This window comes from Labeo rohita, chromosome 19 (assembly GCF_022985175.1).
Source record: "Labeo rohita strain BAU-BD-2019 chromosome 19, IGBB_LRoh.1.0, whole genome shotgun sequence".
Lineage (NCBI taxonomy): Eukaryota > Metazoa > Chordata > Actinopteri > Cypriniformes > Cyprinidae > Labeo > Labeo rohita.
This window is the reverse complement of record NC_066887.1, coordinates 17,032,858-17,058,425: the sequence shown is the minus strand read 5'-3', so window position 1 is coordinate 17,058,425 and position 25,568 is coordinate 17,032,858. Positions and strand designations below refer to the sequence as shown.

At 38.5% G+C, this 25,568-nt stretch overlaps 1 protein-coding gene across 6 annotated transcripts; it reads right to left on the bottom strand.

Moving 5' to 3' along the window:
* Positions 1–124: 124 nt before the first annotated feature.
* Positions 125–24,845, bottom strand: zmym4.2 (zinc finger MYM-type containing 4, tandem duplicate 2). Of its 6 annotated transcripts, XM_051137363.1 has the most exons (29): positions 18,032–18,759; positions 11,952–12,197; positions 11,765–11,846; positions 11,335–11,541; positions 11,092–11,141; positions 10,875–11,000; positions 9,222–9,258; positions 8,788–8,995; positions 8,582–8,708; positions 8,245–8,460; positions 7,988–8,138; positions 6,257–6,372; positions 5,917–6,141; positions 5,462–5,612; positions 5,177–5,352; positions 4,876–5,044; positions 4,585–4,713; positions 3,937–3,965; positions 3,659–3,788; positions 2,864–2,973; positions 2,503–2,674; positions 2,194–2,400; positions 1,987–2,087; positions 1,755–1,884; positions 1,425–1,576; positions 1,220–1,334; positions 907–1,146; positions 714–837; positions 125–642 (listed from the first exon to the last, which is right to left on the bottom strand). In XM_051137363.1, exons 1-29 carry the CDS (start codon positions 18,338–18,340, stop codon positions 420–422), a joined length of 4,458 nt encoding a protein of 1,485 aa, XP_050993320.1. In that variant the 5' UTR covers positions 18,341–18,759; the 3' UTR covers positions 125–419. The 6 variants fall into 6 exon arrangements, with proteins under 6 accessions (XP_050993320.1, XP_050993316.1, XP_050993318.1 ...); XM_051137359.1 differs by lacking the exon at positions 18,032–18,759 and adding an exon at positions 24,471–24,845 and having other exon boundaries at positions 714–1,146; XM_051137361.1 differs by lacking the exon at positions 18,032–18,759 and adding an exon at positions 19,362–19,749 and having other exon boundaries at positions 714–1,146.
* Between the last annotated feature and the right edge of the window lie 723 nt (positions 24,846–25,568).

The window sequence follows — 25,568 nt, the reverse complement described above, 5'->3', positions numbered from 1 at the left end:
AATCACCACCAGGGTGTCATGACAAACAAAAAAGTTTAGGTTTTATGCATCAAGTGTTTCTGTGCAAATACAAAGGTGATGTTTGTACCTCTTTTCAGACAATAAAGATGAAAGACTTGCAGAGTCAGTTTCACAGTCTTTTTATCCATAAAAAAGCCATCAAGAGTCAGTTTCAGGAACATTGCATCTATTTGAACCAACGTGGCTTGCAATGAAAAACAACAATTTCAAAAACTGTTTTTGGAATGATGCTGTCGACGTCTTTAGTGTTTAAATATAATAGAAAGGTGGCGGCTTACAAGAATCCCAATGTGACCGTCTACTAAAGGAAGATTGAAAATGGAGAACAAAACAACAAACAGCTTGCTTTCCAGCATCCAGAACAAGAGTCAAAATCCCAAGGACGCATTCAGGTTTGTTCAGTAAAACTGTGAGAAGTCCGAGTCACTGTCTGAATCACTCTCATTGGGTAATTTGTCTCTTTCCAGGTGCAGCTCTCTGACAGTAAGGATACGTGTGAGCATGCTGTCCAGAGCCTCATCATTCAGCGAAGTGGTTGAGAACCATGTGGGACTGCTGGGTACACAGGAGCGCTCAGGACTCAGGTAAAACTGGGTCGTGTCTTGTCTTATGCCGGGCGAGCTGGAAGAAACAACATAGTAAGACAACCAAATACACCGTGACTCGTTTTATATAACAAAACGCTGACCTACCATTTTGAGAGATAGAACTCGTACAGCCTGACAGGACAGCGGAGAGGATTGTCCGAATTCTGCCGTATTTTTAGCACCCTCTGCCGTTCATCTTCCTTCTTCTTCTTCTTTAGAGGGACACCGTCTAAATTGGACAAAATGATTAAGTAAAAACATATTAACAAAAAACACATTACAAAAAGTGACCACTGACCTGTGCTTGTGTCATCTTTCGGGGGATAGAAACGTAGGAAGGACACTTTGTTGTTGGCCTGTCCTCGAGAGTAGCGTTTGATGTGGCCAAACGAGAGGCGGCGGTGCTGCTCCACTGTCCTGTAGTTGAAGTACTTGGTGAAGAAATAAAGCAGCGTGTTGAGCAGCACACCAGGAGAAAATGCTCCCAGCTGCTTACAGTCCCACAGGTGATACTCCTCCACACGAGAATGAACGTAGCCTGAACAAACACATAGACATGTAGAGCAACAGCAAAACAAGCTACTCGCATGTTCGTATCTTAAATTACTCACCACTGGGCAAAATAGTTGGTTTCCACCCTCTGAGTATGTTGCTCATTTCATGGGAGAATTTGGCGTAGAAGACGTCTGCGAAGATGTTCTCCATCCGATTGTTCTCAAACAGATACTGCAAACATAAACGACATGAGTTAAATCAACTAAACTATACATAAAATGACTGAATGTGATTGGTTTGTGTTGTTTCTTATTGATTTACCTGCTGGATGCCCAAGCAGAGATAAAAAATGCTGTCAGGGCTGTATTTCTCTCTGTTGGGTCGACGAACTTCAGAAATGAACTTGCAGAGGCCGTAGCTTAGTTCAGCAGTGCAACACTTCAGCAAGTCCTCCTTTAGTGTCATACTACGTGCTACGGATGAAGAGGAAGTGTTGAAAGCTTAAAGGCCACAAAACTTGTCTCCCAAAAGTTAAAATGACTAATTATTCCAAATCTCATTCATTTTACCTAAGACAATGTGGTCTAGTATTGCAATATAGACCTTGTTTTTGGAATGAAATGCTGGAAAAAATCAAAAATTGAGGCTTACAGCCTAATTTGAGAGTCTCCATGTTGGGTTGGGTGTTCCTCCAGCGTACCCACTTCTTCCAGGCTTTGACTCCGTATTCATGGTGCAGTTTGGAGAGGCTGTTTGGAGCTACCGATGCACACTTACTGCCCTACATTGCAACAAAACACACAATCAGAAACTCACTTTTCAATAATGATATGTTAGAATTCGGTTGGTGGTCAGGAATGAGTTCTGCTTTAGTTTTTTTTACTTGTTTCTTCTCAGGAAAGCCATCATATCCTCTCTTGCGAGATCTCTGTTTGCCAGAATTGATCTCCTTTTGCATTTGCTTTCTGAAAAGTTCAATGCTCTCTGAAATGTAAAAGAATAAAGATGCATGAAATATAAATGGATGATGATAAAAAAAAAAAGCTTGTTGGTGTTTTTTTGACCTTTTAACCATAGTAGAAGCTCTTACCGATTGGGAAGTCTGCCTCCAAGTCCATCTGTGGCTCTTCTGCCTCGGTGGAGATGGGGGTCAGTGTGGCAGATCTGGACGGAGGAGGCTTCTCAGGCTCTGGGATTTGATCCCATGTCTGGGCAGAGGACACAGAGTCCTCCTCCCAACTCAGATTGCTGGATAGATCTTCCAAATCGAGGTCCTCCATTATGTTACCAGTCTGATCTAAGCAAAAAAAAAACAGGTGGCTTCAAAGATATGCATGTAACTTAAAGAATTCAATTTCACAGCTAAAACACCGTAACCCTCAAATTTTTCATTATTTACCACTAGAGATGACTTGTTTGTCCTTCTCTGCATCTTCAGCCACCATCTCCGCCATCATGATGAGGTCTGCTTCCAGAGGATCGTCAGGAATCTTCTCTTTGATTTCCTGAATGGTCTTCACAATGTGCTCAGCATTGTCCAGAGTTGTAGGGAAGAACAAGGGCACGGGAACCTGCATATAAGCCACATTTACATCATAGACTACAAAACTAGATTAAGCCACAAAGGTAACGGTCCACATATATACTTTTTACAAGTTTGAAGGAATATTCAAAGCTAAATACACTTCTGTGATATGCTGTTAATACAAAAAATAATTCAGACTCGGAAAGTGAAGAGGAGGAAGAGATAGCAGATGTACCGGAAGCGGAAGCCCCACAGACTGTGGAACATACTGACTGTAGAGATGCATTGGAACTGGCACATACACTGGCACCGGCACAGGCAGCACTATAACTTTAGGAGTTCCATCTGCAGGATTAAAAAAAACAAAACAAAACAAAAAAAAGTGTCAGCATATGCAACTGTAGTTGTTTACTAAAGGGGGAAACACAAATAGGGAAGATTTGTCCAGAATAAGGTTTTTAAAAAGTAGAGGTACTCCCAAATCGTGAATCCGGATTAAGTAAGGCATGAAAAATGAATAACGTGTACTATGAAACCACTGAAGGGGCATGGTTAGCCAACTGCTAGCAGTAGCCTGTTACATTACAGTACACAAAATTTCACTTACCACATAAACAGAGTAAGGAGAGATGACTGATAGGACGATGGCAAATGATTTGCAGATTCTGAGCACCACTGACAAACATCTAATGTTGTAAAATGTGTGGTAAGTACTGCCGTTCTGTAGTAAACACAGAGTACATGTGATTGTGGATCTTGAAAGTGAAAGTAAAAATTGAGCACATTTTAACAGCAATTTTAATGCCCCAAGTATTAAATTGTGGTTCCCTGATGCCTGCAATTTATATACAGTATAAATACCCATTGATATAATCGCGAGAGAAAGCACTGAAATATATTTTTTCCATATTTCTCTTATTTATTCCCCTCAGGGGTTCCCTAGTACACGTCACTTCTTTTCTGGACATGGTATTCAAAATCAGGCACATCTTAGCTAAAAAGTCATTGTCACGTTGGAGCTGGTTAGTACCTATTTGGGTTTCAGCCTCACAGGTGTGGGGTTTACAGGACGTGGCTTTGTTTTTGCTTATGGATTTATATGGCAAGTCCTTATCTTTCTGGGTTTGGGATGATGAGACAGGAGCTTTTGCAGCACGTTTCTGTGAGCAGAGCAAAGAACAAGAGATTTGTTTACAGCAATAAGACTTATCCAAACACTGAAACAAAAAAAAGAGGGACAAATTAGACAATATGAATCCTGATTCTGCTTTAAATAAGTACAGTAAGAAAGATTTTCCCTGAACTCACATTTCCAGTGACTTTTGCAGGAACAGAGCCTAAGGACACAAAGGGTTAAATATGAATGATTTGAATAACAAACATCACATCTCAGTCTTTAAAGACACAGTACGCAAGATTTATTTGATTAAAATATGCAAAAACCACCAGAACAGTGTAATATATTTTGCTGACTTGTGTATTTACATGATTTCAAATGTTTTGAAGAATGTTTAAATCCAGAGAAAGAAACCATTGTCCTTTGTCATCACATTCCGGTTTTATTTTGTAGAAAACATGGAAACCCCAAAGACGCTTTAATATATTACAGCGCTGCTTTACCACATATACGCATGATCGAAAAGAGCAAAAGCGGTCGACTGTCACATAATAAATGCTGTGCCATTTTCGAGCCGAGTGCTCCAGCGGCCTTGTTTTACTTTCACGGCTTTCAGCCCCACCCTGCTTCATACTACACTGACAACAATAAATCTATATTACATTAGCTGATTCCATACTCAATCATGGTGTCATCAAACTACGCCTTTGTTTCTTTGTTTGTTTTGAATATGTGCCCTCTAGCAGTGAAAATTACATACTGTGCATTTAAATCACATGCATTATGTAAAAGTGTTCCATTCAGGTTGGCATGAGGGTTTAGATATTTAATGCTATCACCTTTTGGATCTGTGCTTCCCAAAACAGCTGGCGGTTCCTTGGATGCGCTTGAAAGCGAGACGACATTGGCAATGACCGGTGTGCCCTCTTTAGTACTCTGAGGAACTGCAGAGGTTACTGGGGTCACACCTGTGGAGACAGTGACAGCGCAGGACTCCAGACTAAAGAAAATAAAACATTTAGGATGCAATAACTTTAGCCAGCCAATTAGAGAATCTACAGGTGTAATGAACAAAGACTAAATGGGATAAAACCAGACCAATACACCCAAATATCTGCAAGAGGACATACCTTGTGTGGCTTGAGATTTACTTGAAGCTTTGATAACGGCTCCAGTGATTCCCTGCAGACTGCAGAAGAACATCAGGCACCGCAGGCTGCAGAAATGCTTGATTTCACCCAGCCAGTTCACAGTCTCGGTCATCTTCTTGGCCTGTCTGCACATTGAGCACTTTACTTCCTGTCAAAATTGCACAGCAGAAACATTTACCATTACTTTCAGAAGCCTGTTGCTTAATATCTTAAGTCTAACGATGCAATAACTGAATAGCTAAACAAACAACTCAACTACATGAACTAAATAAAATATTACCTGACGAATCAATGATTGATGTTTTAACAAGCAATCGTTCCCACAGAACTCCTCTTGCTTGCCATCAAAGACATCAGTCGCTATAGTCTTAGACGTGCTGTTACAGTAGAAGCAGTTGCAACAGTGTTTCTTTCCCCAGCGTTTGAACAGGCTCTGCTCAAAGAGTGTCTTGCATCCTGTACAGAAAGGAAAAAACACAAACACAAGGTCACGTATGCAAATTGACAAGTTTATTAATCGAATATGCCGACAGTACAATAATAACAAGGTCCTAATTATGCTTACTCTCACTGCAGAAAGAACGGTCAACCTTATTTATCCTTCTCACTGTTTTTACAATTTTATCAAGCTTGCAGTATTCACAGCGAGCCTCCATGCGGTAGATCCTTCTGAACTCATCAATACAAGTGTTGCCACAGAAAGCGTACATTTTCCTCTGAAAGATCATTTAAAAAAAAAAACAAAAAAAAAGTTACAAGCATGTACTCAACAAGAACCTCAGGCAACTCTAAAGATATTTTATTATTTTATGTTAAGAAAGAAAATCAATCAATGGATAAACAGGCAAGTAGGCAATTTCCCCATAGTCCTACTGATCCTAATATGATCATACTTTTAAATGAGCAAAATTAAAGTTACACCACAGTTGTATAATTGTTGTTGAAAATAATACTGTATGTTGGTTTACAGTAATAATACACTGGAAAATGTAAACTAGTAGGTCTAGTGAACAGGCGTACTCTAAACTCCAACAGCTCTGGTCTGTGGAAGAACGAGTTCAGACACTGAAAGCAGGGGATCTTGGTGACTGTCTGCGCCGGACCACTTGAAGCGCTAGTCTTTGCCGATGAGCTGGAGTCTGAAGCAGCAGGTTTGGAGGCAGCAGGTTTTGGGGTAGATGTGTTGTTGCTTGTAGAGGTTACAGTATTTACCGGCATGTTAGGTTTCGTCTTACTGAATGACTCCTGAACCAAGCAAAACAAAAATCAACAAACTGACATCATTTGAATCAATCAATCAATTAATAATGCATGACTACAATAATATTTAAAAAAAGATCAGTGCCAGACAGAACTGTACCTGATATGCTAGTACACAGGAATAAGAGCAGAAGTTCTGAACGGATCCATCAAACAAGGATATGTGGTACTGAGGCACTAGTTTCAGCTTGCAGTTGTTGCATTCCACTGCAACACCTTGTTAGCATGCAGACAATAAAGACATTCAAGTATACTTTCTTATACACAGAACAAAATGAAACTGTAAAGCTGTAAATGTCGACTAGAATAAATGCATGGTAACACTTTAGTTTAGGGATCAGTTCTCACTATTAACTAGTTGCTTATTTGCATTCATATTACCAGTATTTTGGCTGTTTATTAGTCTTTATAAAGCATGTAATAATGCCTTATTCTGCATGACCATATGCTATACCCCCTAATCCTACCCAATACCTAAACTTAACTACGTTACTATTAATAAGCAGCAAATTTGACAAAAGTCAAGTTAAAACTGGTCCCCCAACTAAAATGTGATCAAATGCATTATTAAACAATGCATTCTGCAATAATAATGCTATTTGCATTAATTTATAAAACTAAATAAATTATAAAATTCTAAAATGTATATATTTAAATAAATATTAATTTATTTATAATTATATAGTTAATATAAATACATTTTATCAACCAAACGTTACAAGCTGTAATGTTGATTAAAATAATGGGATGCATGGGTGACTATACTATCATGTATGTAACATTGTTTTTAAAAGAATAGTTCATACAAAAATTTAAATTTTGACAATATACACACAAAAAAAAAAATCACAACTTACTCACCCTCAAGTTCGTTCCAAACCTGTATGACTTTCTTTTTTCTGTGGAACACAAAGAAGATATTTTGAAAAATATAAGTGAGTAAGTGTTGTTTGTTTATACAATTAAAGTCAATGGGGTCCAATATTTCCTCTTGTGTTCCACAGAAATTAGAAAATCATACAGGTTTGGAAAGATATGAGAGTGTGCAATGATTTATTTTATATAAATCGCTGCTCGTGTGATATCACTTATCATATGATATAAATGTGAAACTCACACAGGAGCATTTTTGCCCCAATATCTTGAATTTTAGGGCAAAACTGCATTTATGGATTTGTGGCCCTGCATCATATTTGTCAACAGTCAACTGTATGAAATCTAAGTTGACGTACAGGTCTGGGGGCGGGGCCATTATTTTAAAAAATATATTTTAATTGCGTTATTAAATTTTACCTGTTAAACTGACAGCCCTAATTTAAAATGCTGGGGTTAGTATGATTTACTTGGAATCTGGGGGGAATCGGCATTAAGTTGATTAAAAGTAAGACAAAAAACAAAATCAAAAACACTGTTCTTTTGAGCTTTCTGTTCATCAAAGCATCCTGAAAAAACAAAATATATCAAGCAGCACGAATCTTTTCAACACAGACTAGAGTAATGGCTCCTGAAAATGTAACTTTGCCAACACAGGGAAAAATAACTTTTTAAAATAGATTAAAATAGAAAACAGTTATTTTAAATGATAATAATACATCACAATAAATAATTTTACTGTTTTTTGAATAAATAAATGCAGCCTTGGTGTGCATAAAAGACTTGTTTCAAAAATGTTAAAAAATCTTCCCGAACACAAAATTTTGGATGGTAGTTTAGTTATTGGCTAATACCTTAAAGAAAGAATATTTGTACTCATACTCTGATACTAAAACTTGTATCTGTGCTTCGCTACTATTAAATACACTGGTTTGTGTTGCAAATGTCATCACGGTACCTGATGAACTGCCAGTCTGGACTTTACTCGCCATAACGCAGGAAGTGGAGCAGAAAAGCTCCCTGATACCCTCCGAGTTTGGAGTGTCCACCGCATCTGCAGCTGGGCGCAGGGCATGACACATTTTGCAGGTGACAAGTTTCAGACTCCTCTATAAGTAAAGATGAGTTTATCCAATTTATTTATACTCATAATTCAGCAAAATGAAAGATATCTTAGTCTTATCTTGAGCACTATTACTATTGACTTGCTGTCACCTTTTTGTAGGCTGTGAGGCAGTTTTGGCTGCAGAACTTCATAACTCTGTCCTCCATCCTCAGAGACGGACACTGACTGTCTGTACCATAGCAATATCCTCCACAGTTCACACAGCTGTTCATGTTCAGCTTATTGGAGGAGCGGAACTGGTTGAAACAGCTGTCACTGCACAGCTTATGAATGGAGCCCATGTAATTCACCTCATGACTATGAGTCTATGAGAAACAACAATTTCAGATCTTTAAAAGCTCAAGACAATTACAGCAACAAAACATGCATTTCAAATTTCTAAGTACACAAGAATATTCCACAGCACAGATGGAGCCGTCTACTCACCACTCCTGTCTTCTGACACACACTGCACTTGAAGTTAAAAGCGCTGCGGCATTTCTGACTGCAGAACTCCTTCACAGTCCCAGACACGTCCATCGGGGCAATTATGATATTCTCATCACGAATTTCTCTGAAAAGAAAGAAGATACATTAAGTCAATTCACTCCTGTCACATACAACAATAGCTAAATTAAATGCCGCAAGCGTACTTAAGGCAGCAGTGACATGTTTTCTTCTTGGAGCTGCAGAGACATTGAGGTGAGCAGTAGAGTTTAGAAGAGCCACTACGTTGAAATGCTGTATGTCCCTTCAGCATGACCTTATTACAGGCTGTGCACAACACACCATGTCGTTTTAAAGGTTGAATGGATTTTTCTGGTATTGATGGTGCCTTTTCTGGGATGCCTACTGGAGCTCCTGTGACAGGAAGACAATGTAAGAATGCAAAAACTGATTTCAGACTCTTAAAGAAACAGCTCACCCAAAAAGGTGTTTTTCATCCCATTTTTGAAGAATGGTTATTATGAACTGTATGACAAAGTCATACAAGTTTGGAACAAATGTAAAAAAAAAATGTAAAGACTACAACCACTGTAATGCTCATACTGATGAATGCAGCATTTATTCCAATAGAAAAACGCACCTTGTGTCTTGATATCATCCAGTGCTTGGTCAAAATCCTGAAAGCATGAACACATAGAGATAATCCATAATCATTAATTTACAAAAATGTGTGTAATCAAGGGTAATGGATAATAGGTGGCTGACATTGGAGAATAAATACTAACTCACAACTTCTGAACAGTAGTTTATGTTGTATATATTATGTAATTTATTTACCAAAAATGTATTATAACTTATTATTTGGTTAATTTAAATGTCAGTATACAGGGCTCCAGACTAACATTAGAGAGAGGTGGCACCAGCGTCACTAGGTGCAGATCTGGCTGCGCTGGGGGGTGGGGGTAGTGTGTGAGAGTATTAAAAATACAGATAATTTAATCATAAAATTACTATTGTTTTGCAATAAGTACCATGTCCTAAACAGTTACTAATAATATCACATTTATACAGATTTGACATTAGCTGCGTTTCCATTATCCTTCAAGATATGCAAATTGAAATTGTGAACTGAAAATTCAAAAATATTTAAAATTCAAAACCCCGTCAAAATCCCACCAAAATCCGTTGCCATGACTTATCGTGAGAGAAACAAATTACGCTTTAGTCGCATGGAGTGTGCAATGGAAACGCTGTCCTTTCTCAATTCTTTTTTTAAATCGACATTTATAAAATAATCGCCAAATTTTGCACAAATCGGTAATGGAAACGCACCTAGTAAAGCACTAAGCATACATATAGAAAATTTATATATTCTACTCTTATTAAATGTACCATTATTCTTCTATAGTTTTGTATGGAATTGACCAACTTCAATGATTATGTGTGATTTAGTTGCAAAATGAAGAAAAGTTTGTTTTTTAAAAGCACTTTGTGACTGATTTCTTGATGATTTGATCTTTTATAACAGTGATTTTAGAATTTCAAATTACAAAGCAAAACGTAAAAATGAATGACTAATATGCTAATAAGTGCTCTCTGCTGCTATCTACTGGTTATAATGATGATTTCATGTATTTTTAAATTTTACATAAATGTTTGTGTACCACAAAGTATATTTTGGTCATCCCATTAAAAAATATATGTATAATTTTAGAGCTTTAAAATGCTGGTAATAGTTGTGTGAAATGCTTGAAAGTCACTGAAAAGTGCTTGAATTTCTCTCTAAAATGGTTGTACAAACCCTGAAATGAACAACGTCATAACATTCGACTATCTCTACCACAATACCATGGTTACAGTTAGCATTAATACTTCTGATTTTATGACGTACTTCAGCGCTGTTTATAACAGAGAATTCTGTGCAGAATTTGAGTCTCACTAGATCTTGCAGCAACCTTATTCATTCTACGCTGAATTCAAATGCTTCTCACTTTCACTTGCAGCACTGTGCAGTAACAGTGTCGCGAAATCAACTTTAGTTCCTGAGTAAAGCTATTCTGAGTTTGTTAGTTTTGTTAGCCGTGTGCAGCTCAAATGTAGCACGGTTTTGTGATGCTTTTGTTTTGTTTGCCGTTTGATGATTCTCATATGCAACAGAAATGCCAGCGCTTATGAGTTGGACAACGCGGTGGTCACACTAGTGTGACCGTTTACAAAATTCAGTCACACCGGCAGAAAAAATGGTCGCAGTCTGGGGCCCTGGTATAGTTCAGTAACTTCTCGAGTAGAGCACCTCATCATCCTTAATGTTTCCCATCGGGGAATGTGGTGCTTTCTTCCATTCGTCATCCATCGGTTCATCCTTGATCTTCAAAGGCATTATGACAATTGGGGTTGCTTTAATTCTTTTGTCAACAGCCTGGATAGAAAAAAGAAAAATTATTTTAAGAAGTGTACTGCTCTAAGCGTTAGCAAACAAACTCGTGAACATAAAACGGGGCTGTGCTCACCATTACAGAAGATGATTCCATAGTCCTGCTGTCTTTGGCTCTCTGTGATTCTGTTAAACAGGAGTTCAAATCATGTTCAAATACAATAGTAATAAACATTATCGCACTTACTGTGAGTTTACTATTTTTGTTTAATATAGTTATAAGGACCAGTATTTTGAATCAACTACCAGCACAGTCCACGCTAACCAGCAAAACTATAACCACTTTGCTTAGCGGTAGTGGTTTCATTGGTTCAACTACCTGAATCTTCTGGTCCATCCATTTCAGTCATCCCATTGTAATCCTCATTCTGGTCCATTTCATTAGTGTCCTCAACTTTAGTGATCACAAGCTCTTCTGAACACTGGGCCATGTCCTCTCCCTGGTACATGTCCGGATGTTCTGTGAAATCCTCACTGGGCATAAAGACACCAGCTGCAGACGTAGAGCCCAGCATCAAGCTCTCATCTGAAAGTGAGAAAATGACATTTATCCATTTCAAATATATGACAGAAAAATATGTTCTAAAAACAATTTCTCACAATAGAGGGAACTCATATGTAAATGCAAAACACATAATTTACATAAAAACACAGCCTAAACTGGAGACGTTACAATCCCAGCTGTGCTTCTTTGTAGGATAAATTTGGAGAGGCTAAACTCACAGGAACAAAACTATAATCCTTCTTGCCTTCTGAATAAGCAACAGAATCCATGTTAGCGTTTACATCATAACAATCTTCCATTTGTAGCCCAGCCTCAGCAGGATAATCCTGTCCGAAAACAGTTAGGAGAGCAACATAACAGTTATGTTTTAGAAGTAAAACAGCACAAGCTGTTTATTTTCAAACTGTGTGACAAAATATTTGAGGACTTGCCATTTGGTAGTGCCATGTGGGTGGAAGAGCATAGTAGGACCCAAAAGTAGATAGAGATGTAGATGGTTCTGTAGGTGGATTTGTAACATTCAAAATAAGCTGACCACGTTGTTCAGAGCAGGTTCTGGGGTTCTTTTGTTTTCCTGAAGTTGACTCAAAGTCATCTTCATAATACACCTCATCATCATCATCTTCTATATCCCAACTGTTGTCTGCTGACAGGGCGTCTGGTTCAATCACAGTTTCCTAAAACAGCAGCAGACAGTGTTAAAGAAAACGTTCAGCAAAACATTTAAACTTACTGAAAATGTATTCACCCTCAGGCTATCCATGAGACAGATGTTTGTTTCATCATCAAATTATGAGAAATGCTTACCTGTGGATCCTCCGCAGTAAATGGGTGCCATCAGAATGAGAGTTCAAACAGTTGATAAAAACATCACAATCAATCGATTAACATTTTGTGAAGTGAAAAGCTGTGCACCTGTAATAAACAAGTTCAACATTACAATTATGATTCATCATTTTTTTTTAAATCTTCAAACATTGCTTTCTGCTATAACACAATTTCAGTGCTTTCTCTAGTTCTCTAGTCTCGGTCTCATCTCGTCTCTGCGATGCGCATGCGTAGTCGGTGTAATCCGGGTCAATACAGTTAGGGCATGTCAAAAAACTCCCGTCTCGTATTCTTCTTCAATGTCAAAATTGTCCTACATCGCTGTCTTACCCCTTTTTTTTGTAAAGGGCATTTTATGAGTTCTGCATGTTCACTTTGTAAACACATACTTTCGGTACATATGCAGCAATGCAGGACGATTTTGATGGGGAAGAAAAACTCCCACTCGTTTTCGACATACCCTAACTTCGACCGAGTTCATGCAGATTTAAACAAGATGAGCATTTGAAGTTAAAAAGTATATAAATTGTCAACTTGTTTTGAAAATGACAGATCGTTGGCTAGATAAGACCCTTCTTCCTCGGCTGAGATCATTTAGAACCATTTGAAGTTGCATTTAAACTGCATTTTGGAAGTTCAAACTCAGGGGCACCATTAAAGTCCACTATATGGAGATAATTCCTCAATTTTTTTCCTCAAGAAACAATTTCTTATTGACTGAAGAAAGAAAGACACAAACATCTTGGATGACAAAAGGGTGAGTAAATTATCGGTAATCTTTTATTCTGGAAGTGAACAACTTCTTTAATGACGGATTTGTTTTTGAACACACAGCTTTTCATTTCTCAAGATTTGGATCAATTACTTGTGGGTTATTGCAATATTAGTATCAGCTGTTTGGACTCTCATTCCGATGGCACCCATTCACTGCAGAGGATCCGTTGGAGAGAAAATTATGTAATGCTAAATTATTACAAATCTGTTCCTACATATTGAAAAAAAAAAACGTAATCTTGAGGGTAAACTACTCCTTCAAAAGGAACATCTAGTTCATCAAATAAAAAAACGCTTTCATTATTTACACTCATGTCATCTCAAAACTGCATGGCTTTATCACAAACACAAAAGGATAATCTTTTCCATACAATGACAGTCTGTCAAATATGACTTATGCGCTGTATTATACATCTTCTGAAGCCATAGAATATCTATTTATGAGAAATAGTCATTCTTCAATGTTAACCGCCACCTTTGCTGCAGCTGGATAGCATCTCACACTCGCAACTCAGATATTAACGTTACGTCGAGAAGACCAATGACATTTGACGTTACGTGACAATTTATTTTTGTGCGAACTATCACTTTAAATGGGTAAGATAAGAATTCTGAATGCAAATACACAGAAGACCAATCAAATCAATATTCAATAACACTCATTGTCAGTTTTTTAAATTGTTTTTCCGCCTTTAAAATTGCAAACATTAAAACAATGTAAATCAACAGGAGACTGTCATAAATCACCTCCCTGACTAAGGCCCTTCTCCCCCGACTGCTCGGTTTGGCCGGGCGGCCCGCTCTAGGAAGAGTCCTGGTGGTTCCAAACTTCTTCCATTTACGGATGATGGAGGCCACTGTGCTCAATGGGACCTTCAATGCTGCCGAAATTTTTTTGTACCCTTCCCCAGATCTGTGCCTCGATACAATCCTGTCTCGTTGGTCTACAGACAATTCCTTGGACTTCATGGCTTGCTTTGTTCTCTGACATGTACTGTTAACTGTGGGACCTTATATAGACAGGTGTGTGCCTTTCCAAATCACATCCAACCAACTGAATTTACCACACGTGGACTCCAATCATCACCCCAAGGACGAATAGTGGACACAGGATGCGCCTGGGCTCAATTTTGTGATTTTTTGTGCTTTTTATTTTTTTTTTATAAATTTGCAAACTTTTTGCAGATTTCAAACAAACTTCTTTCACGTTGTCATTATGAGGTATTGTTTGTAGAATTTTGAGGAATTTAATGCTTAATGCATTTAATCCATTTTGGAATAAGGTTGTAACATAAAATGTGGAAAAAGTGAAGCGCTGTGAATACTTTTCCGGACGCACTGTAAATCAACGGGAGACTGCAATTTATCTCATCTTTTTCTCCGCAAGCCCTCTTGCGACAATTAGCAACACACACACCTCCGTTTGTTGCCTAGGCACAGCAGTTGACTTCAGATATCTTCGAGTTGGTCCTGTGAGATCGTCCGGCGAAAAATGGTCACTGCAGACTCTCAACGCGCGGATATTTTCAATGGGTGAATTTACATCACGTTTGAGAGCGAGCAGCCACAGCTTCAGCCTTTCTGGATCATGCAGCGGCAATGTGTGGAAAGTCAAACTTTCCTCCTGTGATGATGCAGCTGGACGGAGTCGTATCGCTTTCTCTCGGTTGAAACAGCTAGGAAACGCACAAACGCGTACCATTGCGAAAAACAACAACAAATCAAGCTGCGCTTTGCAGGGACTCACTGTTACGCGAAACGCAGAGGAGCCATGTTTGAACGTGCAGAAGCGGAACGAGACATGACAGCTATGGCAAGATATCCGTCAAAAATCCCTCTTATTCTCATAGAGCTGCATTTGGAGGCTTTAGGGCGCGCGAGTCACGTGGGCTATTGTTATGGTACTTTCTGCAGCTTGACAGCTGCTCTCTCCATCCATTTACGTATGCACAAAAAAGGAGCAGCATCGAGTGCTTCTTGTGCTTGTTTACATACAACATATGGTGCGTTTCCGCCACCTACTGGATTGGTGCCACATCATTTGCTCATTGCTTTTCACCCGTCAACAAGCAGAAGGGTTAGTTCACCCAATCATTACTATTCTGTCATTACTCAGCCTCATGTTGCATCAAACCCCTAAGACCTTCATTTGTCTTCAGAACACAAATTAAGATATTTCTGATGAAATCCAAAAGGTATCTGACCCTGCATAGACAGCAACATAACCACCAAGTTCAAGGACCAGAAAGGTACGAAGGACATTGTTAAAACGGTCCATCAGTGTTATCCCCCATGTTATCCAAGATGTTTATGTCTTTCACTCTTCAGTCGAAAATAAATGTTTTTGAGGAGAACATTCCAGGATTTTTCTCCATATAGTGGACTTCAACAGGGACCAACAGGTTGAAGGTCCAGGTTGCAGTTTCAATACAAGTCAAGTGACCGTTATTTATATAGCGCTTTTTACAATACAGATTGTGCCAAAGCAACAATAAAGTGATAAATAAACCCCATTTAGACAGGGCTAATTTTCGAATCGACATTTGAGTTACATCTTACCATCTGATGATATAGACGTAAAGAAATTGTTTTTTGAGGAAAACATTTCAGGATTTCTCTCCATATGGTGGACTTCTATGGTGCCCCCAAGTTTGAACTTCCAAAATGCAGATTAAATGCAGCTTTGAAGGGCTCTAAACGATTCTAGCCGAGGATGAAGGGTCTTAGGGTGCTTTTACACCTGGCACTTTGTTTTGGAACCTGGTGAGTTTCCCCCCTTAGCTCGGTTTGTTTGGGCATATGTGAACATGGCAATCGCGCTTGGGTCTGCGCCAAAACAATCGGTCCAAGATCACCTGAACGAGGCGGTCTCGGCTCGTTTGAAAACAAATTCTGGAGCGTTCGGTTATAGTGGCAAAGCTATCCGATCCAACAGACCAACGAACCAGACTATATCACGTTGTATAATGGGTAATTACAGTTCCGTGAACAGCAGTAGCTATGTTGTTTTGCTAATACCGCTTAAAATGAACCTATGAATGTCTGTGTGGGGGCACTTCTTCGCCATTCAAAATCAATGCATGCATTTTCATTTTATAATGCCGTCTTATTGCTCTCTTTGTAGTAGGTGTATTTTAAAAATGTTTTCCCGACACATCCTGGACATCTGCTCAAAATTATTAATTAATATAAGGACAGCTACAAAAAGAGCAACAATAAGCCCGCAAAGCTGTTGTTGTCCCATCCTGACGGATGACAGCTGAGCAGAATGCTGGAAAATAAACCGTGGAACTTTGACCAATGAGAGAACAGTTTACTCGCGCGTGACTTGTATTAACACATTTGGTCCGTTTAGAAACTTTTCTGTGTGAAAGCGAACCGCACTGAGAATAAAAAGCAACACTGTAATAATTTTAATCCCTGTTTCGGGAAAAAGCAATTGATCTACAGGTGTGAAACCACCCTTATCTAACGAAACGATTGGTTGTTTACTAAAAAAAATAAATAAATAAAAAACATAAAAAGTACAATTTATATACTTTTTAACCACAAACGCTTGTCTTGTCTAGCTCTGCGTAAACTCTGTGTATTCGTGTTCAAGACAGGGTATGTCGAAAAACTCCCATCTTATTTTCTCCTCAAGAAAATGAGATGGGAGTTTTTTTAACTGTCTTGAACTGAAATACAGAGTTTACGCAGAGTTAGACCAAGACTAGCATTTGCGGTTAAAATGTATATAAATTGTAATTTTTTAAAGAAAATACCCAATCGTTTAGCTAGATAAGACCCTTCCTTTGAAGCTGCATTTAAACTGCATTTTGGAAGTTCAAACTCAGGGGCACCATAGAAATCCACTATATGTAGAGAAATCCTGAAATGCTTCCCTCAAAAAAAAAAAAAAAAAAAATATTCTTTACGACTGAAGAAAGACATTAACATCTTGGATGCCAAGGGGGTGAGTACATTGTCTGTAATTTTTTGTCCTGGAAGTGAACTACTCCTTTAACAGTTTACATGATCTGGCCCTTGATTTTATTATTACTATATAATTATTATTAATAATTGACCCCCTGGAAAACTAGTCCTGTCGGAAGAGGGCTAAAGACATACAAATGTGTCATTCAACACACAACTTTTTAATCGGTCCTACTTCTCCACATTTGTAAACACTGGGTCGGTACTTCTGCCTACTTCACATATGACCTTTCCAATGTGATTACATAATGTGTGAAGGATGTGCATTGCAGAGATAGTGCAAGTGGAGCATTTGTGGTTAAAAAGTACATAAATTTAGATTTTTTTAATATACATTTTTTATTAGAAAATAACCTGTTGTTTTGCTAGATAAGACCCTTATTTCTTGGCTAGGATCATGTAGAGCCCTTTGAAGCTGCACTGAAACGACCGATTAGTACAGCCCAAAACATGACAATAATTGACCATTTTCAACAGCAATAATCAATAAAGTATGTAACTTCTGTTTGGTTCAGTGGCACTGTTTACTGTGCAGCCAATGTGACTGATTGACACATGAAAACCTCATGAAAACACTCTCTATGGAGAAAAATCCTGGAATGTTTTCCTCAAAAACCTTAAATCTTTTTGACTGAAAAAAAAAAAAAAAAAAAAAGACATGAACATCTTGGATGACATGGGGGTGAGTAAAATAAGTACATTTTTATTCTGGGGTGAAATAATCCTTAATTTGAAGCTACCACAGTACTTTCTGTGCGCAAAGAAAACAAAAATAACGTCTTTATTCAACAATTCCTTCTTTCCCTTGTCAGTCTTATAAAATAAAGTTTTAAAAATTATTTTAAAATCATATAAAAGTCAAGTCATTTGAATAAATTACCGTATCGTAGCTTTAACAACTTCAAGGATCTCCCCATGCCACTTCCACTCATACCTCTGTGTTTTGTAAAAACAGGTTGGGCACAGCTGTTGATTTCAGAAGTCGTCGTATCTTTCCTAGACCCGGTTTGAAGTCGTCTGGTGAAAAGTGATCACTGCACAACTTCATTTGCTTGACGTATCGAAGAGGCAAATCAACATCCCGCTTAACAGCCAGCAGCCACAGCCTCAGCCGCTCTGAATCGTTTACTGGGAAAGTGTGAAAGGTCAGCCTTTCATCTGCCGGCGTTGGTAATACGCTTTTACGTTTACTCAATGGTTTCTCGCGATTCGGGCATCCAGGAATTGCACACTTTAGCACCATTTTAAAAACTACAATCAGAATTCAAAAGCGTGCATACAGCGCGTCTTCTGCAAGACGCAACGCATCCGGGTTCTACGTCATAACGCGTCAACAGCATCACATGCATGGGTCGCGGCATGGGACATATTTCTTCTATTAGGTTTTATTGATATTCACACTGGCATTTAATGCCACAGTTTAATGGATAAATGAACTTATCGAAGAGAGAAATTCAACAGACAAGCACGCACACAAACTGGCTTTTATTTCTGCACGTAACATGAAACTAGGGCCTATCTATGGAATGTGTGGTGGTGGGTGCTTCGTCCGACAGAGCTATTTTTACAGGTTTTTGGCTGCTTTATTTTTTACTAACCACCAGACGGCACTGTTTACACCCTGGAAGCTTTGAATCTTTTCCTGGAACAGTCAGAGGAAAGCCTCAGTGCTTAATGATGCTTCGTCTGCTCATCACTAGAAGAAACTGTTGAATAAAGTCGTTATTTCTTGGTGTTCTTAGCGCACAAGAGGCATCGTAGCTTCATAACATTACGGTTGAACTACTGATATCACATGGACTATTTTAATGATGTACATTCCACCTTTCTGGACTTTGAACGTGTCAGTTGTGTTGCTGTCTATGCGGGGTCAGACAGCTATTGGATTCCATCAAAAATATCTTAATTCGTGTTCGGAAGATGAACGAAGGTCTTACGGGTTTGGAACGACATGAGGGTGCGTAATTAATGACAGAATTTTCATTTTTGTGTTAACTAACTAGACTTGAAAAATTAATAAGTAAATTCTTACAACCCCATCAGACCCAGGTGTTGCAGATAATTTAACAAGTATTGACTGCCTTTTTTGTCGAAGGAATATTTCATCCAAAAATAAAACTTTTAAGTTATTTTCACTTTCACAAGAGTCTGGGGCTCATGCTTTCTGTCGCACGATGACGTATGCGCGGTAGTAAAATCACGCGTGATCTGACGCCATTGTTAGTTTCTAATCCAGCTGCTGATGAACTGTCAGTTTTACATACCTCAGTTCGGTGTGAAACAAATATAGGCACCGCTGATGATTTGAGTAAGACTTGATTCCCACTGATGGCTTTGAAATCATCAGGGGCAAAATGTTCACTGCAGACCCTCCATACTTTGAGTAACCTCATGGGTGTGTTAATATCCATCTGAAGAGCAAGCAACCATAAATGCAGTCGATCCGGCTCAAACGTTGGGAATCGGTGAAAAGTCAACTTTCCCGTTTGCGTTGACGCCCGTAATCTTACGCTTTTAAATAGGTTGCGGCATCCAGGATAAGCACACGTAAGCACCATTTTAATGAACAGTACAAGTATAAATATATTACTAATAACAATCCACCTTCTGCACAAGCGTTCTCCCTCTCTGTAAACAACAATGGCGTCAGTTCGCGCGAGATTTTGCTACGCACATACGTCATCATGCGACGGAAAGCTTGAGCTCCAGACTCTTGTGAACAGTTTTGTAAAGATATCGAATTGAAATGTGTTTCTTTGCAAAGAGGGAAACGAGAACTTTCTGAATTCTTTATCCACAAATCTTAATTTTACTGTATACCTAAAAAGAAATGAGAAATACGTTTTTTTAAACCTTAAATGTATAACTTGAATGATTTATAATGCACGAAATGTATATTAACTGATTAGAAATATGTTTTTTAAACATTTTCAGGACGTTTGCCTAAGGCTACAGATTACAGTAATAATGATGTACAAGGCAGCATGAGGCTTTACCTCTTGGGGGCCCTTCATCCAGCAGAACTACAGGATACATTCACTCAATCTTTATAAACACAAAGCATGTCAGGCTTTAATTTTGCAAGAATAAATGCCTTTAACAAAACATCCAAACCTATAGGTCTGTCATATAAAATTTACACAAATATCACTGTATGAACTACACATACGCACATAGTCAGACATATTTTACACCGATATGTACATATAAAAACACTGATTCAAGCTTTCTGCTTGTGAAGCTTGTGAAGGTAAGTTTTCACAAATCTTCCTCTACATGTTAATTATTTATTTAAATTCACTAATTTACCTTAATAATAGTGAACTCATTTATTAACATTAACCAAAAGAAATAAACAATGTAAAATATTGTTAATTATGGTAGTTATTCTTGACAGCTAATGCAATAACTAGGCTACTATTAACGAGTGAAACCTTATGTAGTTTTATAACCATGCACTCTGTAAGGGAACAAACAGTCAAGGGCAAAGAACACAGGATTTCCAAATAAAAGAAATTAATTTATTCAGTATCAAAACCAAGTTACAAATCAAACTGAGAAAAGTCAGTATAAATAAATCCAAATCTGGGCCCAACAAAAACAGTCAACTAAACAGAACTAAACATAACAAAGAAATCATAACTTAACAAAAATAACACCCTAAATTAAACATGAGGAAAACTTATATACAAAAAGTTTTAGTCCATTACGCACACACACACACACACAGGGGGTAACACAAAACAGGGTAACACAGTTAAAAACAGATTATTTCATTTAAAAAGCACCTACTATGCCCCTTTTTACAAGACGTAATATTGGTCTTAGGTGTCCCCAGAATGTGTCTGTGAAGTTTTAGATCAAAATACCTCACAGATAATTTATTATAATATTTGGAAAATGTAATTTTTTAGGGGCGTGTCTTTGGTGTGTATCACTTTAAATGCAAATGAGATGCACATTCCCACCCCGACTTTATAAGAGGGCGTAGCATATACATCTCTGCTTTGCATATTAACTACAGCAATAAACAGTCAGTAGATGCAACATGACTGAGAGTGAGAAAACCGGTGTTCAGCCGTATGTATGGGAAACCAAACACACCATAAATGGGATGAAACAGCACAATGTTACAGAGCTCGTTGCGCACACAGAGGATGTGATTGCCAGGTTTGAAAGCCAGTGACATGAACTATACTTACCAGCGTGGTGCTGATAAATGAAAATACTTCAAGGGTAACGTACAAACACAAATACGGTTAAAACCTTAGCTAAACACTAAAATGACATGCGTGTAAAAAATTTAAATTTGTAACAAATATAGCTTTTAAATTTTAAATTTAAATAATTTAAATAACATTTAAATTAAAATAAAATTTTATAATTTCAAAATGAAATGCATTGCACAGACTTATTTAGGAAGATTTTGAGGCGCATTAACTTCAAAAACAAAAGTAATCCACTGCGTCTTCAGTGGTCAGATGTTGGGAGAAAATGAAGACTCTTGTCTAGAACACCGGGGTTTTTTTGAGACCGGAAAGATCAGAATTGACAGAAAGTGAAGTGGGAGAGAGAGGGGGGGTGGGATCGGGAAAGGTACTCGAGTTGGGATTCAAACACGGGGCGCCCGGAGCGCAACAGTGCTGTATGTCTGCGCGCTGACCACAAGGCTATCGGAGCCGACTAGGAGATACTGTTGACGTTACAGCTGCTTGAGCATGGAGAAAATGGAGGACAGCGTACAACCAAACACAACTCGCTGAAGGCAGAAACTATGGCAATGTAGGACTGTCAGTCAGTGGCCGTGGGTGGGGCCTAAACAATGTGACATCAAGCACACAAACAAACAGATATGTCTGTGATTGGCTACAAATAATCATCGTTTCACAATCTTTACCGAGTGCTAACGCAGATACACACACAAGCATTTGAAAGCCGCGGCTCTATCAGAGGATGAATCTATTAGCAGATATATTAGGGATCTGCTGACAGACGTGGCTTTCAGCACAGAGTGCGTGAACACAATGGACAATCAGATGTGTTTAAGAATCTCGTGGGAAATGCTGGTATTTTGTCACATTTTTAAAATGTCACTATCGAGTGGTACCACTTCCCATAAAACCTGATGTACTTATTACATCGTAAGAAGAATGGCATCTACGCTAATATTAGTCGGATTCATTCTTATTCCATAGCCACCCAGATCCAGTCTGTGTCAAGATCAAATGGTCACTGCAATCACTCGGATCCAGTCCATATCCAGCCCAGATGGTGCATCAGCACCTAGGGATGACCTTGACGGCCCTGATGTCAGCAGAGACCATGTCAACTAGATCAGCTGACAACTAGAACTAGACAGATCCACTACGAAGATCTCATCACCTAGATGGCCGTCGGCACAGATCAAGAGAACCCTTCACTCTCTTGTAAGAAAATAAGCGAAGCCACCGATGTCCCAATAGGGCACGGACATATTGCGCTGATTTGGGACCAGAGTCTGTGCAGTAGTGAACTTGGGACCTGTTGACGCTGTTGAGAGCGAAGTGGAGCCACATCCCGCCCACACTCCTGCAGAGACGATTGCAAGCACATGCCCCTAATTAGCTTGACTGCTCTAATTTCTGTCTGCTGATTGCCGTACAAGAGGCTTGTATTAAAATAAGGTAAATACAACCCCATTCTCCCTCTGAAGATCCCGAAAAAGTCAGTTTGTTCCTCAGAGAAGCTGTCAATCGCAGCTGTCAATCATGACGTCACACTCCTGTTTTTATAGCATCACTTAACTAGCTAAAACACTTGAACTTACATCAGTGTGATAAAATCTACATAAAATGACAAAAACCATATTTGGGAAAAAATTATTTGAAGTGAAATTCAATTGTTTAGTTTGTCTCACGTTCTATTAGATTACATAGAGAGGGTGGGGCTGGGACCAGCCACCTGGGGGCGTTCAAAAATTTTGGCTTCACTTTTCACAAGTCACACTTGCGAGAACCAAACAAGTTCTCTGCTCAAACGGACTTGTGTTACAGCCTGAAAAGAAACCACAATATACTAATTCGATCTGGCAAGAGGAGAACTGGCCCCCTGACAGAGCCTGGTTTCTCTCAAGGTTTTGTCTCCATTTCTGTCATAGATGGGAGTTCCTTGCCATTGATGCCTTTGGCTTGCTTAGTTGGAGACACTTCATTTCTGGAAGTATTGTCGACCTGACTGCAAGAGACACTATTTGAACTGAACTGAGCTGGACGATGACTTCAATGAATCAACAGCCAATAAAACTTGGTTGAGCTGGAACAGGAATCATGATATGACAGGATTAAACTTCAAAAGGCTATGATTTCATTGCCTATGAATGCTGCACATTTCAAAGTCAAAACGTGGCGTGTTCATGTGAATACATCTCTGAAGGGAACAGACTTGCTTCAAAAAAGTATCAACAGCATTTTCATTTCATCTTGCTTTCATTTGATCAAAACCAATGTATTTCTGCCGTTCCAACAGCGCCATCTAGGCACCAGAAAATGAATTTACATTTTCAATCAGCCCGGCTGCGGTTTTTGTTCTGACCGGTGCGAAAATTGACCCAGAATTTTAAGCAGCAAACACACAGTTGTAAATGTGAGCCAGTGGACAGCTAATATGCCATAATATCCACCTTCTAATTCCTCCTGTAAGAGTGAGCACGGCCATTTGTAAATTTTATGTGTCTGGCTTCTGGTCTCATCCGCCTTCAGCTATTTTTAGCTGTACAAAACAGTTCGTTTTGCTGCTTGATATTTTAAATTGGTGTCTTACCACATTATTTTAACGTATTAACGTAATTATGAGCACAGTGGGTTGTAATGCAAGCATTGTTATTCTGTTCTTTATTTGCCTGTAGTGGCTAATGAACTAGAAGTCTCACCAGTAAAGAATCTAAATAAGACAACAAGATATATTTGTTTTAAATTAATATGATACTTTTGACTCATCCTGTTTTCTTGAAAATTGTTCAAAGTCTGAAATGTTAAGTTTTTAATGAAATGTGTTTTTATAAAAATCCGTATCTGAACTGTAAATCATTTTTTTGCAGTCATATTACGGTTTAATATGTTACCACAGACACTGCTCACATGGCATTCATTTTACTCGTGCAGGTCTTAAAAAAGGGTTAAAAACCCTGCAGATACCATGGTATATCGACTGTAATGTTAACGTCTTTAACTTTGACGCTCAATGTCTGCTCTTTCAATCCAGATGAACACTGAAATATTATCCAATAAGATTTTTTCAGTAAGTCCGGTGTTCAAATAAAGTTTTACAACAGCTACATGAGCGATTATTTAGAAACGGCACATAACAACCATGTAACAGTATAGTTGAATGTATACCTCATTTGGCTGAAACAACAGCGCGGGCACGGGCACAGCTGACTTCAGAAGTCGTCTCGACTTTCCCTTCTCTGTCATGTAATCCTCGGAGCTGAAATGTTCACTGCACAGCACGCGTCTGTTGACTTTTTCCATGGGTGTATTTACATCCCAGCGAATAGCGAGCAGCCATAGCTTCAACCGCTCAGGATCATTTACAGGGAATGTGTGAAATGTTAAAGGTGCATCTCCCTCTGATGTCCGCGCACGTAATCTTAAGGGTTTAGCTATGTTAAAGCATCCAGGATATACACACGAAAACACCATTTTAGGACGAATAAAATGTATAGCTAAAACAATTCACTTCTTCACGTGGTTTTCCTTTGCTGTAAACCAGAGCCGCTGAGAGAGAGAGCGAGCGCCAACGGAAGTTCAAAATGCTTTATCGTCATGTGATTCACGTAGACTTCAAGGGACAGTTCGCCTAAAAATGAAAATTACCTCATGAATTACTCACCCTCAAGCCATTCTAGGTTTATATGACTTCCTTCTTTCAGACGGATACAATAGGAGTTATATTAAAAAATGTCCTGGCTTTTCCAAGCTTTGTAATGGCAGTGAATGGGGGTTGATATTCAATAGTCCAATAAAGTGACTTCATCCATCATAAAAAATTCTGCACACGGCTCCAGGGGGTTAATAAAGGCCTCCTGAAGCAGAGGCTAGACATTATGGTGTATAAAGTTATAAATATGGATATTTTTCTTAGAAAAAAAAAACATCAATCCGCTTCAAGAGGCCTTTATTAACTCCCTGGAGCATGTGGAGCAATTTTTGTATGATGGATGGACACACTTTATTGGACTTCTATTCACTATCATTATAGTTGGGAAGAGCCAGGACATTTTTAATATAACTCCGATTGGGTTCGTCTTATCATTCATTGCAGTTTCACTAATCTCAAGGTAACTGAAAGGCCTAATTAATCTTAATGACACAATGTTTTGTGTTGTGTTAATTAATTCAAAATAAGTGAATTTTATATATATATATACACAAAATCAGCCAAGTTTTTGAACAGCAAGATTTTTTGTTCTTTTTTATTTTTTTTTAAAGTCT

Excerpts from the sequence above, each read along its gene's own strand:
- zmym4.2 (XM_051137358.1), bottom strand. The coding sequence starts at position 18,340 with ATGGTGCTAAAGTGTGCAATTCCTGGATGCCCGAATCGCGAGAAACCA. Across the intron at positions 6,373-7,987 it reads CCAGACTGGCAGTTCATCAG|GTGTTGCAGTGGAATGCAAC; the intron begins GTACCGTGATGA and ends CATGCTAACAAG. Across the intron at positions 5,613-5,916 it reads CAGAGCTGTTGGAGTTTAGA|AGGAAAATGTACGCTTTCTG; the intron begins GTACGCCTGTTC and ends ATGATCTTTCAG.